Raw genomic sequence first — 15812 nt, 5'->3', positions numbered from 1 at the left:
TTGAACGGTGTTCAGTAGCTTATCGTGAGGAGTGAACTATGTACTTTCAGCAAGTTTTGATAAATTCCCTCACCAAGGATTCCTGAGTAAGATTGGCTGTCATGGGATAAAAGGATAAGGTCCTCTTATGGATCAGTAATTGGCTAAGGAAAAGGAAGCAGAGAGTAGGAAAAAAAGAAGTTCTCACAATGTTTTTAAACACTTCAACTTATGCATCTACTAGCAACACCTAATAATAATCTTACTAAATTTGAAACCTTGGGCTGAAAACTCAGGGTGTTTTAGGGAAGGGGCTTGTATCTGCAATATACAGGAAATTGTTAGATCTGTCTACTAGATCCCTTATAGGACTAAGACACTATGGGACATGGATATGGGGATGGTTATATCAGAAACTAAGTGGAAGAAATTATGGACCTATGAACTATATTGGCTTATATGCAGGAATGTTTGTTGAACATCTAAAGATGTTGTCGCATGTTGTTTCATCTTTCATATACAACTTCACAAATTACATCATGTTGTTGTTTTTCTGTTTATGGTGGGAGTGTCCTCTTGTACAGAACATTTGGTCTGGGAATTTCTGCTGTTTGTAGGACTCCTGTTCAAATAACTCGACAACTTTCACTTTTCAATGTATGGGATGATCAGACACAACAAGAACAAAACTGTGGTTGTTGGCAGCAGCCAGGATATCTATTTGCACAAAAGTGGAAGACATTGCAAGGATTACATATTTCCCTATGGCATAAAAATGTATGGAACATTGAGATAGTGGGGGAAATAGTACATAATTGGAATGTTTCCAAGGGATTGAAAACACTGGAACATTTCCATCCTGTGTGAGGAGAGTTCATTTCTTACACTTCTACAAATAGCCTTCAGGACATTGTAGCTATACCAACACCTAAAATATGGCATACTGTATATAAGAATATGTGAATGTTTTATATATTATTGTGTCTCTCTATTGTGATTTTGTATCAACTGAGAAAATTTGTTTATAGTCCCTGTCATCCCTGGTTAGGTTGTACTGTATGGTATGGTGTGTGTGTGTGTGTGTGTGTGTGTGTGTGTACACATATCAATAACAATGATAAAACAATGGGATTGATATTGGCTCCTGTGCTTTGAACTTGCTCCTAAGTGACTTGGAGTTTGGAGTGAGCAGTGTGGTGGCCAAATTTGCTGAGGAAACCAAATTGTTCAGTGTGGTATAACAAGGGATTGTGAGATCCAAAAGGGTATATCCAAACTAGCTGAATGGGCATTAAAATTTTAACTGCAATTCAGTCTAAGCAAGTGTAAAGTGATTTGAATTGGGGCAAAAAATCCTAACTTCACATATGGGCTATGAGCTGGTGGTTCCTGACCAGAAAAGAGATTTTGGAGTCATGGAGCACAGCTCAACAAAAATGCTTCCAGTATGTGGCAGGAGTGAAAAAGGTAGATTGACTGTTGAGGACTGTGAGGAAAGGGTTTCAAGATAAAACTGCTACTATCATACAATTTTAGCTAGGAGTATAAATCAGTTGGATGTGTTATATGTTCTAAGATTGTTCTTTGAACAATCAGATACAATTTAACTTTAAAGATGAGAATTTTGCTCTACTTAAGTGTAGTTAAGTAAGACTAACCTGAGATTTATTTAGACATATTTCAAATGAGGAATGAGATATGATTTTACTTTTCCAGTCAGCAATGTCCAACCTATTCAGTAAATGTTATTGAGTTACTCTGCAAAGTATCTAGAGAATTCCTGGAAACAAGACCTTTGGTCAAAGCAATGTTTACAAACTTCTTTCCTTACCTGGACTTTCTTTTTTTAAAAAATTGTAAGCTTGATCTCAGCAAAAGTGAAAATAAAGATGCAAATGTTTTTGCTAGATAAAGTCAAGGTCTTGCAAGTTCAGCTTTCTGTTTCTATCAGCTCTATTCATCAAATGCCTCTGAAAATTAATAAGGGGGAAGTTTGTCTGCAGCATTTGGCTTTAGGAGAGTTACTGCCTGTGACCACGGAGGTTTCATTTAGCTGCCTTAGCTAATGGCTTCTGATTTATTCTTTCTGAATTTCTCCAGTCCTTCAAAAAAGTCACCTGAGGTAAAAGTTCATACCTCAGGGTTCCATAAGTTACTTCTTCAGACAGTACATACATTGGTCAGTCTTGAACCTACTGTCAATCATCTTCAGGGGTGTTCCAAGTTCTGGCATTACGAGAGTGTGAGAAACATTTATCTTTGTGTTGCTTTCCCACTCATATTTTATGGAACTCTTATTATCCCACCTTTCCCCCCTCCCTCTTGAGTTTGTTAGTTTAGAAAACCAGACATTCCTTGTAGGAAGGTGTTTGATGCCTTTAATTTTAGCCCACAATCCAGTGCACACTTCATTGGAAGTAAATCCCCTAGCAGAAATTGGGACTAACTGAGCAATCCTATCGTTGAGTAATGCTGGCTGAGGGGCTTTAGCATATGGCAGAAGCCCTACTATGCTAGTGGAACTCAATGTATACTGGCAGATCATTTCACTGGCCTATCTGAAGTATTCTGCCCGTGAACATGCTCTCAGAATGACCAAAATGGGGTGAAGCCATGGGCAGGACAGAGCAGCAGCAGCAGCGAAGGAGCACAATTATGCCATATTATGCAGTCCCCCAGGCCACACCCAGACTCCCATTAATGGTGTAACTTTACACTGGCTCCAGACCTGGCTCAAGAAATTCCCTTCTCATTAAGTTCAGTGGGAGGAGGGGAAATGGCTTTCCCCACATCGACTCCTCCCACCACAAAACATCATGTGCTACGCTTATTCATGGTATCTCAGCTCTCAGTCTCAGCACCCCACCACAGATGTATAAATTCCACACAGGGAGACCATAACTGGTGATGGTACATGCAAGGTGGGGCTATATTTGCCTGGTTGTGTACTCTTAGAGCTCAGAAAGGGGAACCTTAGGGAGCAGAATTATGGGGAAAGGGCACATTGTGCAAACACCCTTTCTCCAGGACAAATATGGGGACTGGAGCACATGACTAACACTTCTCTTGAGGCTCCCACTTTTGGATTGCCCTGCTCTGAAAAGTAATAGACACTATAGGCATTGGTCCTTCAGAACGTGGGCTTTTTCTGTTTAGTCAGTCATATGAGCTCCTCCAGCTAGTTTGCAAACTGCTGTCAGGTTAAGTGGTTCTTAAATAAACAGCACTTTAGCAGGGAGACTCAGGCCAAGCAGGTTCCCAGACACTTGGCCAGAAACACTTCCTTTTCTTTGTTTTTCCCTGGTCTGCCTTTCACGGCAGCATCCATCCCTTTTGCATCCAGTCTCATGGCTTCAGCCTACCCTTCTTGGATAGAATCTCTGCAGCTGTTAACCACAGGGCCCAGCCTTACCCTATGATAAGAGCAAAGGCTCATGTCTTCCAAGTCATAAAAGGAGAGACCTTGGATTTTGTTGTTGTTGAGGAGAGCTTGTTGCTTCTAGTGCAGAATCAAATGCCACATTCCAGTGGATTCCTCTACACAAGGAACCCTTAATTGAAGGTAGAAGGCGTGTTGCCTGTCAGTGATGAGCTTGGAAGATGATGGGTAATATGTTGGTTCATACAATGGGGTGCTCAGTGTCAGAGGCAAATAGGTCCACCATGAAATCATGGGAACTCAAGGGTGTGTTAAGAGTTAAGGAATTGTTGAAACTGTTCGTGGCAGTGTTATGGTGGTGTCTGATAGCTGCGTGGACATCCAGCTCTCATGGTTTTCACAATGAACCCACTTTTTGCAGTTGGACCCCAGTATGTTTTTAAAAACTACTTTTAATTTTGGTTTTATTTTTAAAAAATCCATAAGAGAAGCCTTTTCAAAAGAATTAGAAACTGAGATTTAAAAGATCGCCCCATTCTTGTGCGTGTGTGACATTTAGTGGCAAACATAACAAGCATACTATGTGTGCCATATATTTGAGTAAATAAGTTTGAGTATTACACGATACAGAAGTATGCAGTTACCTTTTAGAGGCAATTTTTATTGTTGTCAGTCTTCAGAAAGTCCCTGCGAGGTTCCTGGTTTCAGAGTTACTCAGTGTCAAATTTGGTGAAATCCCTTGGGATGAATGGCTTTATAACGCCATAATAACCCATGCCTCCTAGGACACTTTGAGGGATGGGGAAATCCATGATTAGAATCGGTGCTATTTTAGCAGCTTGCCAGCACACGAAAGTGTTTCCGGACACTTCCAAGCCAGACCAGCTGTGTCCTCTTTCCTCCCTCTCTTGTTTGTGTGGGAGGAAGTGTGTGTGTCTCAGCCGAAGTCCTCAGTGGGAAATGAGGAGCCAGATTTTGTTCTGGGCGTGGTGCTCATATGTACGAGTGTTTGGGGGCGGGGCGGGGGGAGAAAGACGTCAGCAGCCTCCACACCTTCAGGGTTCAGAGGCCGTTCCGGCTTCACTTGGCATATTTGCCACCTGCAACAGCAGCGCAGACAGCCTGGCAGACAAAGAGTGAGGGATGTTGATCTGGGAGGAGAAGAGCACCCTGGAATGGCTTCTGTCACAGATTGTTAAGCTGTTTGGTGAGGAGTTGGGTTTTTCTTGATGAAAAAGTGATCCCCGCCCCCTCATTCAGGTACTAGGACTTTGTGAAATGGGTCTAGGAGCAGGGAAGGTTTCCTCCTGGCAGCCAGAAGGAATCTGGATAGAGATGGAAGTTACAGTAGCTGACAGAACATGGGCTTGTTGCCACTCGCTTGTCTACCTGCTTGGAGCTAGTGGAGAAAGCCAGGCAGAGTTACGCTGTACCCTTGAAGGACACTCAAAGTGCATTCCTGCCCCCCTCCAATGAATTCTGGGCAATGTAGTTTGTTCAGAGTTGCTGGGAATGATAATTCTGTGAAGGGTAAATGACAGTGCCCAGAATTCTTTGAGGGAATGAATATGTTTCACATAAGCTTTAAAGGTATAATGTGTAGGAAGAGGCTGTGGCAGGTCAGAGTCAGAAGTGGAGGCTGGAAAGGAGGGAGGCCCAGAGGCAGAGTGGAGGCAGGCTGCTGAAGATGCCAGGAGGTCTCCCCTTCCTGCTGTGATCAGCTCTCCTCCCTCCTGGTCTTCCAGAACATGCAGAGGAATGAAGAGGGCAGATCAAAGAGAGACAAGACAAAGGACCCTCAGGATAGGAGGAGCCTTAGAGAGCGGTGGAGAAGCAGAGACCCTTCAGTCCTTGCAGCTGCCTCATTGGGGCAAGACGTGCTGGGAACAGTTGCTGTGACCACTAGGCCTGAGATGTTTTGTTTCTTTGAATAAAGAGTTAACCTCACAGACGCTTTGTGAGTTATTGTTGACCTGCTCTCAGCTTCCACCTTAAGAACACCTCACTTATGGAGTGTTCTGGGCACTTAGTCTTCAGGAACTTGTTTATCATCCTTTCATATGTATGGTGAAACCCTAGTAGAAATCCTTAATTTCACGATTGCTTGCATAAATGTACATAAAATTTATAGAGCAAAAGATACATGAACTATATGTCTCCTTGGAACATACTCCTAGTTAGTAGAAAAACTCTGCTGAGTTGCAAACGAATATGTTGTTGCACTAGCTAATGGATATGCTTTATTTAGGAAATAGCTGAATTAGAAAGCTGGAAAATGTTTAAATCAATTATGTACAGCAGCCCTTTCATCTTGGTGGTTTTCACTTTGATTAAAATTGCTGTTCCCAGCAACTCCCTCTAATTTATGTGTTAGGTATAATTTGTGTAAGATGAACCTTAACATTTCAGGATTCCCTGACAAAACTTTCTCTCCGTGCAGACTTCCCTCGGTTCCTGCTTACCCCGTCTCCGGGCAGAGATGACGTGGTTCCAACCTCTGCTGCCTCAGGCATAAGCTCTTCAGAGCACCCTCTGAACCATCCGCCTGCAGCCCTGACCAATGCTAGCCACATTATGGAGGACTGGAGCGATGTGGCCCAAACACCTTCTGATGCTACCTCACTGAGGGCTGGACTGTTGCACAATGCCAACAACAATGCCTCCTCAGGGCCCTGGCGAGGCCTGAAGAGCCCATCCCTTTCTTCTGCTGTCTCCCATTCCAAACTAAGCTACCTGGAGCGTGTGGTCTTGGAGATTGTGGAGTCGGAACGCATGTATGTGCGGGATTTGCGAAGTATCATAGAGGTGAGTGCGCCCATAATGCTTGCCTGCCTGTTAGGATGGAGTTCTTCAGTTCACTGCTGCAGTTTGTTCTGTCATATAAGGGCCTCCCATCTTTTGATCTGGGCATTAAAGATGTCTTCTATCTAGCTGTAGGAAAACCTGGCCTGGACAGAAGGTTAGGAGCTGGTGCCTGCACGCCTTCCATCAGCCTTCAGGCCAAGAAAACCCCTCAGTATTTTACTGTGCAGAGTCCTTCTGCTTTGTCCTCAGCGGCGAACTTCACACACTGTTTCCCAAACAGGGATGTACTGATAATTATTTTCAGAGGCACGAAACACTTCCTGCTTGCCATGTTGCAGTGTGCGAATGCAGCGCATTGTGTGCACTGCTATGGACCTTGTTTATTTGCATGCTATGGCTGAAGGGCCAGGTAGTTCTGGTGCTAATTATTTCCTGGTTTAGAGTATAGAAAGGGTCTTTCTGCCCTGTTGGGACACTGTTTAGGCTGAGTGTAGGAAACAGAGAGTGTATGGTGGGAGCTGTGGGCTTGAAAGACCTACATTGGCTCCCAGTACGTTTCCGAGCACAATTCAAAGTGTTGGTGCTGACCTTTAAAGCCCTAAATGGCCTCGGTCCAGTATACCTGAAGGAGCGTCTCCACCACATTGTTCTGCCCGGACACTGAGGTCCAGTACTGAGGGCCTCCTGGCAGTTCCCTCGCTGCGAGAAGCCAAGTTACAGGGAATCAGGCAGAGGGCCTTCTTGGTAGTGGCACCCGCCCTGTGGAACACCCTCCCACCAGATGTCAAAGAGAAAAACAACTACCAGACTTTTAGAAGACATCTGAAGGCAGCCCTGTTTAGGGAAGCTTTTAATGTTTAATAGATTATTGTATTTAAATATTCTGTTGGAAGCAGCCCAGAGTGGCTGGGAAAGCCCAGCCAGATGGGCGGGGTATAAATAATAAATTAATAATAATAATTATGAATTATATTGGGGATGGGGGGGCAGGTCTGAGGCCCTCCTGATGTTGGTGGCCTCCAATTAGCCCCAACCAACAGAGTCAACTGTCAGGAATGATGGGAGTTGCAGTCCAACAAGCTCTGGAGGGCCTCAGGTTCCCCACCCCTGGATAATATGGGAATTCCCTAGAACATTGATTAGGTTGATTAGATCCCACCACCACATGTTTAGGTGGTTGGAGTTTAGGGCAGTCTGTCGTATTTGCTTGCTTATTTTGCTACATGGCAATACTTATGACACAATGTGACTTGGCAGAATTACTTGGCGAAGATCATAGACACTCAAGAGCTGCTTCTACGGCCAGAACAAGTTAGTGCACTCTTTGGGAACATCGAGGATATCTATGAACTGAACAGGTGAGTGCGATGTTTGAGCAACATGGCCTCACTGGCAACTGCCCCTGCCCCACCCCTTCTCTCTGTATTTGCCAGAGAGGACTGAAAATCTGTAAGCACAGCAGAAGTTACCCCCTCCCTAAATGGTCACAGTCCTATCATGACAGTGGGACAGGTTGGTGGATGGCAGGAGACTCTCCCTTGCCTTCCTGCTCTCTCCCTGTCTGCATAAGCTCCTCTGACACGTCTTAGGCTGCAGTCGTAGAATTGTGGAGTTGGAAGGGACCTTGAGGGTCATATAGTCCAACCCCCTGCAATGAAGGAATCTCAACATTCCCCCCATCCAATTTGAAATTATACTTGGACCCCTTATCCCACTTACCCGGGATAATCAGTAGAACTTCTAAGTAGACGTCATTTAAGATTGCATTGTTATTAATGAGAAGCCAGCCCTGTGTTTTGCACATTACTGAAGTCTGCCCTGGGACAGGCATTTTCCTGTCACCTCTTTGCCATGAACTTGAAACACTTTACGCATCTTATGGAAGCTGATAGATGCAGATTAATGCCTACTGATTGTGTTATCAAGCTGAAGCTGACTGGAGGGTTGGATTGTGTGGGCAGCAAGCTTCTGATAAGTTCTGTTCCTCCCTTGATCCAGCTCCCCTATTGCTGGAAAGTGGGAGCCAACATTCTTTCACATTTAGCCAGAAGGTTTGTCTCATTCTGAAAGTCTGCAAAATAACAACATGGATGTTTGACCTTTGGGGTTTATTTGAACAGTCCTGGGCAGACATGGCTGCGGAAAGGAAAGTGGAGAGACGGTGTTGGTCTCAGAGCAGGGAAGCAACATCCTTCCCTGTATGATGAAGCACTGAGGAGAGGAGAGGTCAGAGGGGCAGACTGAGTTCAAATTGCTCCCAGCTTACTGGGCGTTCTTGGTTTTGTTGCTTGCCTGTTCTGTGAACTAGCTTCCCCTCCCGAAATTAAAAAGTTCCTTGGGGCAGACATGAGCTCATAGCTTGTCACTGCAAGACACTTTGGGCAGTGGGGAAATGCTGTTTGTAACAAATAGGCTACACGAATAGTTGCTGGATCAGCTAGTTGGCCATTTTAACCAGTGAGTGCCCCTCTTTCTGTGTAACTGCTGCCTTGTGTTTTTGGCTCCCTGGCAATAGTGGAAGGGCTTCCCCTGAGCAGGTGGGTTCTGTGAGTACTGTTCCCAAATCTTTGCATGCCTTGAATTTTGCTTCTATGTTTGGGACTTGGAGGGGAGGGAAATGTTGTTTGCATTTTGCCTCCCGCACGTACCCATCCTGTCCCTTGAGTGCCTATGCTACTGAGATGCTGTGCTTAGCATATGTGACACAAGAGGCTTCACCATATGTGTGTGTGTGTGTGTGTGTGTGTGTGTGTGTGTCTGTCTGTCTGTCTGTCTGTCTGACTCACTGATTCTTCCTTTTCTCCATTTCTTCTCAGTGAGCTTCTGCAGGATCTGGACAGCTGCCACAATGATCCTGTTGCCGTGGCAAGATGTTTTGTGGACAGGGTAAGGAGATGAGCAGATACTGTGTTGTGGTAATCTCTGACTGTATAATGGAGTGTCACAGAATTCTGCTGCACAAGCCCTTTCGACACCCTTATTGGGTGCTTCCATTAGGTATGAGGGCTTAAACAAACAGTACATAGGGTGAGGTTGGCATTCCTTTTATACAGCTGTACTGGGCATGTTTTGAGAGGCAAGCTGAGATTATTGCTAAGTGAATATCCAGCCATCTTTTACTGATTGCGCGCTCTCTCTCTCTCTCTCTCTCTCCCTCTCTCTCCCTCTCTCTCTCCCTCTCTCTCTCCCTCTCCCTGCAACAGAGTCAGGATTTTGATATCTACACTCAATACTGTAACAACTACCCTAAGTGAGTATCCTTTGCAGTGAAGAGAGAACTGGTTTCATGGGGCCTTGGGTGACCCTTTCCTCTCTAATAACTTAATATTTTTACACAGAAGAAACCTTTGGTCAGCCTCTGTCTCTGCGGAACACAGAATAGTTTGTAGGTGCTTTTTTTTTTTTTTAAGTCAGTGTTCAGTGACAGGATAACCCAAATCTTGCACTAAAACCAGCTGAATTTTTCAGACTGTACATCTTATATTGGGAATAGCCACTGTGGTACCCTCCACATTTTGTGGGATTACAAGTCCCTTCAGCCTCACCCAGCCTAGCCTATGGTCCGGGCTGATGGGAGCTGTAGTCCGGCAACATCTGAAGGGCAACATGTTGTTGTTGTTTGTATTAATAAAATTTGTATACTCCCTTCATCTAAGATCTCAGGGCATTTCACAGCATAAAAATACAGAATAAAACCACAAAGCACCTAAAGTTGGCTGCCCTTGATTTATATAATCTAGCAGAAACAGAACATGTTTATGAAAGCTAAGCAGATTTGCATGATTTATATAAATCTGTTTATCTTTCATAAAAGTTTCTGGAAATCGTAGTGAGAGGCAAAGAACAAGGCAAGGCAATGAAGCCCCACAGCTGTTCTCAAAAGTCCTGCTCCAGGGGTCTTCCCCTTCTTTCCCTCTAACAGGCTGACTTTCCAGGTTTCCCCACACTCATCAAAGGAAATTCTTTGCTATATTGCCAAAGTCTGATTGCTTCTCTCTGTTAGCTAGTCTGGCTGTCACTGGCTTCCGGATCTTGTTTTTAAACCCTTGCATTGCAGTCCCTTGTCGGGGTGTTTGAGCATGCCTGTCTGTCAACTCATCTTCAAGGGAAGGTGGGAGGTTCTCTGCTTTGATCTTCAGTGCTATTCATTATACCATGATGGGTTTGACCCTCTAGCTCTGTGGCAGCTCTGACCGAGTGCATGAGGAACAAACAGCTGGCCAAGTTCTTTCGCGAGCGGCAAGAGCAAATCCGTCACTCATTGCCCCTTGGCTCCTACCTTCTCAAGCCTGTCCAGCGCATTCTCAAATATCACCTGCTCCTTCAGGTAATATAGCAGTAGCCTAGTTGTGTTGTCTAACTTTGCAGCTTGGGGACCTGTGTGTTTCATCCTCTACCTGTTTTGTCTAAAATTCAACCATAAAATGTGCAGATCTGTGTTCAAGCAAATATCACCTCTCTCTTAGAAAATGTATTGGCCACTAGTCAAGTGGGAACAGTCGAGAACTAATACAGAGTTTGAGTATTTGCAATTATACAAATAGCCTCTGTGGGTCACACATGAGGAAATATAGATTATAGGAATTAGCTATACAAGAAAATGGTTTCTCAGACATCTCTGTATGTATTTCAAAACCAGCCCTATTTCTGTGAAGGAATCAGATTTGTATGTTACCAGTGTTTATCCGTTTATGCAGAGATAGGAGACTTTCCCCACTTGCTCTACAGTATATTTTTCATAATTCAAATACATAAATAACAAAAAAAAAAAAAATTAATGTAAGAAGAGCCCTGGTGGATCAGGCCAAAGGCCCATCTGTCCCAGCACCCTGTAATAGGTGATTAGCCTGTCGGACACCTGCAGGCAATTCATCATACCGCTAAAGCCTACATCTTCCTATGCTGATTTTCATAAAACGTTCTTGATACTGTCATATTTAACAACAATAGACATAACATTTGAGTAACTTAATGGGTGATTTTTTTTTAATATAACCACTGAAATGATTCCACCCCTGATCTTTTCTCCAGTTAATATGGCCATAATGGCCAAATCCCACGCAATCTTTTGTGTAAATTAAACTTCTTGCAGTAAGTTACGATTTCTTGCTCGTATTTATCCAATGGACTGATCCTTCAATATGGTTCAAAGGAAAAAGACCAGGTCTAATTGAATTTGCTAGCCTAGACTCTACCAAGCAATCCCACCATAGATGATAATAGTCACCTTTTTGTACTTCCATAGGTGAGTGACTTTTGTTGTTGCCGCTGCTGCAGTCAACATGCCACCATGTTGAAAAAGTTGTTTTGCATTGTTATTTTTAAAGAAAGCATGGGACTTTGGTTCCAAAGATTCTCCCCAAAAACCTATGGAAATTTCACTGATCCAGCAGAAGTTTCCATGAAAGGGTGAAGTGAGCCACTTCTACCTACAGCTCCCGTGCCATCTTCCTAACCTGCTCCAGAGGGTTTCCCAACCCTCTGGAGCAGATTTTTGAGGAATCACGGTGTTACATAGGGAAGAAGGATCAACGGACATTGTCTCATACATCCCAACTGTTCACAGAAGCTTCCCCTGGGATCAGGAAGCCTTTTTCATGAATGGAAAGGGCTCCAGTGGAGACAACCAGTATTTATGTCATGATTTATGCTTCTTAAGGCTTTGGGGAAGGGCCATAGTTCAGTGATAAGAGTATCAACTTCAAAAGCAGAAGGTCTCAGGTCCAATCCCTGGCATTTCCAGGTAGGGTGGGAATGTCCTACCTAACTCGAAAGACCTGCTGCCAATCACTATGGACAGTTCTGAACTAGGTTGACCAATGATCTGACTCATTCAGCATAATGGGTTTTTTAAAATGGCTTTAAGTTATTACTTGGCTTGACCCTTGTGTACTCTCCTGGGCCCCAGAGCTTAGTAAACTGGGCAGTGGTCAAGAGACAACAAACTGGTGAAATGAATTTGTGTTAGAGAGCCTTACAACTCTTGGCTTACCTTCTTGGCTGTGTGGTTTCGTCCTAGGAGATAGCAAAGCACTTCGACATAGAAGAGGATGGCTATGAAGTGGTGGAAGAGGCGATTGACACCATGACCTGTGTGGCTTGGTATATCAATGACATGAAACGGAAGCACGAGCATGCTGTGCGCCTGCAGGTAATTTGAAAGGGGAAAGTTGTCCCAGGTGTGGCATTATCCTTGGAGAGCTGTGGCAATTCACAAGTAAGTGTTGTATATTCACACTGGCTGATGCATCAGGCAATGCCACCTTTCACAACCCATAAAGGGAAATTCCCTTAAGTACGTATATGCAAAATGAAACTGACTCGCAAAACACGATGGCAACCATGTGTATTATTACTATCTTTAGTGGTTTGCTCTCTTTCCTGCTGCTTCCTAGCACTGCAACATTCCTTACCATGAGGTGTTGCTAGCTAAAGGGATTTTTAAGATAGATCGATAGATAAAAGGCATTTTTGGTCCAGTATTCCCTTTTCCTCATTCCAGTTTGCAATGTCTAATTTCCCCCTTTTTTCCAGACCTCAGTACACACATACACTGTGTCGTTTTTCCTGTGCTGCATTCCCCCCCCTTCCCATTATTTCAGTCACATCACAGCACCACACTTTTCAACATCTTGTGCCAGTCATTTAAGCCCTTTCATAAAATGTTTAACTTCATGGCCCTTCCAACAATACCCATGGAGCTTAACATCAAGGAGATGTGACAAGACACAAGCCTGGAAATCCCAGATGAGGAAGTGATTATCTGCATTTCTTTCCTGATGCTTAACAAGTTCAGGGACTGACCCCTAGTACTGAATATCAATTTTTGGTTTAAGTCTTAACACAATTAGAGTCCTGCAAATAGCCTCACAATATCACCCCAGCAGATTTAAGTGCATTCCCAGTTTGCTTGCACTTCCTTATCCTCTCATCGTTCCAGATTTCATTTACATTATTCAGTCTTGCAAACACCCTTGTGAGGACTCCACCCTTACCAGCATTAGTGTCATGGATATTTACTGACAAGTTCCCAAACATTGAATTTAAATTTTTCTCTTCTTGAGGTTTTAGAAGTGCACATAGGTTGCTGTAGGTCAGGCATGGCCAAACTTGGCCCTCCAGCTGTTTTGGGACTACAACTCCCATCATCCCCAGTGGTCAGGGATGATGGGAGCTGTAGTCCCAAAATAGCTGGAGGGCCAAGTTTGGCCGTGCCTGCTGTAGGTGGTGTCAGGCCTTACCTTACTTTTCATATGCGTTTTCAGCCAATTCATTTATTTCTGCAGGGAATTTGAGCAAGGTGATGATGGCACCCTATGGAAACAGTAGGCAAGCTTTAAGATAACTACAAAAATAATTTGAACTGGGGCAATCAATTCTTTAGTCATCTGCAATATACAGTGGTACCTCGGTTTAAGAACAGTCCTGTTTACGAACAATTTGGTTTACGAACTCCGCAAAACCGGAAGTAGTGTTCCGGTTTGCAAACTTTACCTTGGTCTACAAATGGAAACCGAATGGTGGAAGGGCACCGGCGGCAGGAGGCCTCATTAGGGAAAGCGTGCCTTGGTTTAAGAACAGATTTGGTTTAAGAACTGACTTCAGAAACGGATTAAGTTTGTAAACCGAGGTACCACTGTAATGGCATGAAAACATCCACAAATTGGAAACTACATAAGGATTAAAAAGAAAGAGCAAGTTACTAAAAATGAAGGGTTGCCACCTGTAGCGATCTGTCCAGAGCGAAGGAAGATGGTGGGAGCAAAATTCTTTCTAAATGACTCTTATTATGGGTTGGTGGTTTATATTACACAAGCTGTGGATCATATTCTGATCTATGGGGGCTGTGTAGCAAATGCTTCTTTACTGGGCTTCGGGCAAGATGCAGGAATTGCTGATGGAATGTCCTGTAATAATACCGGAGTTCCGGCTGAATGATTTGTCACGATGCCCCTTCTGGCTTCAACCTGTAACATTAGAACCCTCTGACTCAGGAATGGGGAGCCTGTGCCCATGCTAAGATGTTGCTGGACTGTAACTCCCATCATCCCTGAACATTGGCCGTGCTGACTTGGGGCTGAAGGGAATTGGAGTCCAGTTTGGAAGTGTACACGTTCTCATGGATAGCAGAGGGAACATTGAGGCAGAGAGAGAAGCAGCCTTGAATAGTTCATTAGAAGACTGGGTATAAATGACAGAAATATATAAAAATAGGGTCTTGCTGCTTTGGTTCAGCCTCACAGAGTGACTTTACACTGGACTAATCTACTTTTCCAGTGTCTCATATGGAAGATCCTTAGAACCTTTCAAACTAAGTAGGAGAAAGGGACAAATATTTAGAATACTTAAGATTCCCTTCTTTAACTTTTGCAGATGAAAGAGACCCTCTGGGTACGAAACCATTCAGATCATTTTGTGGTTGGTAATGCTAGGCATTTATTTTCAAGACTGCTGACAGATTTCGAAAATACTTTGAATGTTTGTGAAGGTTAAACAATGGAAGTGTTGGGGGGAAGCTTATATTCTGAGTTGTGTTGAAATGAATGTATTCTGCAGGCTAAATGTATAGCATTGTATCCAATGCTGCCGTTTCTCTTGTACAATGGGACTTCCCCCCTCGCTGCTCTTATCTCCCCTCAAGCCCCTTGCACATACAGTGGTGCCTCGCAAGACGAATGCCTCGCAAGACGGAAAACCCGCTAGACGAAAGGGTTTTCTGTTTTTGAGCTGCTGCGCAAGACGAAAACGTCTTGCAAGTGTTCTGATTTTTTTCGCTTTCCCCCCTTTTTCTAAGCCGCTAATAGCCTTTTAGCCGCTAATCCACTAAGCCTTTAATAGCCGCTAAACCGCTAATAGCGCTAATCCGCTAAGCCACTGATAGGGTTGCTTCGCAAGACGAAAAAACCGCTAGATGAAGAGGCTCACGGAACGGATTAATTTCGTCTTGCGAGGCACCACTGTACTCAAAATCTGCTCCAGAGGGTAGGGAGACCTCCTGGAGCAACTTTCGGGGACAGGTGGGGAGAGGAAGCCCTGTTGCACTAGTGGAACACTACTTGTGTGGCATTGAGTACTACCCACATACCATAAAACATCCCCCCGCCCCCAAATTCTCAAATGGCTGTAATTCTGTCACAGTACAGACTACAACCAATGCTGGCATCTTTGTGACTCTGTTTGGGATTGCCTTGAAATGGCTCCTAACAGGGATGGAAATATTTCACCTTTTTTTCTGACTGCCCCCCCCCCTTTGCTGTTTTACAGGAGATTCAGTCATTGCTTATAAACTGGAAGGGTCCTGACCTGACCACTTATGGAGAGCTTGTGCTGGAGGGTACTTTCCGTGTCCATCGGGTCAGGAATGAGAGAACTTTCTTCTTGTTTGACAAGATCTTGCTGATAACAAAGAAACGGGGCGATCATTATATATACAAAAGCCACATTCCAGTAAGTAGTCCCAACCCTGCAATTCTGTTCATTCATGGGGATGAGTGAATCTTTTCAGTTTTGGTGTCTGTCAATTTTCCAATCTTGAAGTCCAGTCATCCACATTTCCACATCAGTTGGTTTGTTTTTTTTACAGTCCATGAAAATTCACCAGCATTTTAGTGTGAATTTCTTCTGATATATACACATTCATGCAAAGCAA

General features: G+C 43.9%; 1 protein-coding gene across 1 annotated transcript in view; it reads left to right on the top strand.

Annotated features, from left to right (window-relative positions):
• PLEKHG3 (pleckstrin homology and RhoGEF domain containing G3) overlaps window positions 1–15812 on the top strand; it is a 46532-nt gene that overhangs the window by 14676 nt on the left and 16044 nt on the right. The window contains exons 2-8 of the mRNA XM_082196479.1: window positions 5799–6163; window positions 7421–7521; window positions 8980–9049; window positions 9367–9413; window positions 10340–10490; window positions 12183–12314; window positions 15428–15610. Coding sequence (XP_082052605.1) covers window positions 5799–6163; window positions 7421–7521; window positions 8980–9049; window positions 9367–9413; window positions 10340–10490; window positions 12183–12314; window positions 15428–15610 — 1049 coding nt within the window. The remainder of the gene's footprint in view (window positions 1–5798; window positions 6164–7420; window positions 7522–8979; window positions 9050–9366; window positions 9414–10339; window positions 10491–12182; window positions 12315–15427; window positions 15611–15812) is intronic.

The sequence above is a fragment of the Podarcis vaucheri genome (assembly GCF_965113315.1).
Source record: "Podarcis vaucheri genome assembly, chromosome: 1".
Classification (NCBI taxonomy): domain Eukaryota; kingdom Metazoa; phylum Chordata; class Lepidosauria; order Squamata; family Lacertidae; genus Podarcis; species Podarcis vaucheri.
Note: the sequence above shows the minus strand (reverse complement) of the source record. Positions and strands in the feature narration are given on the sequence as shown.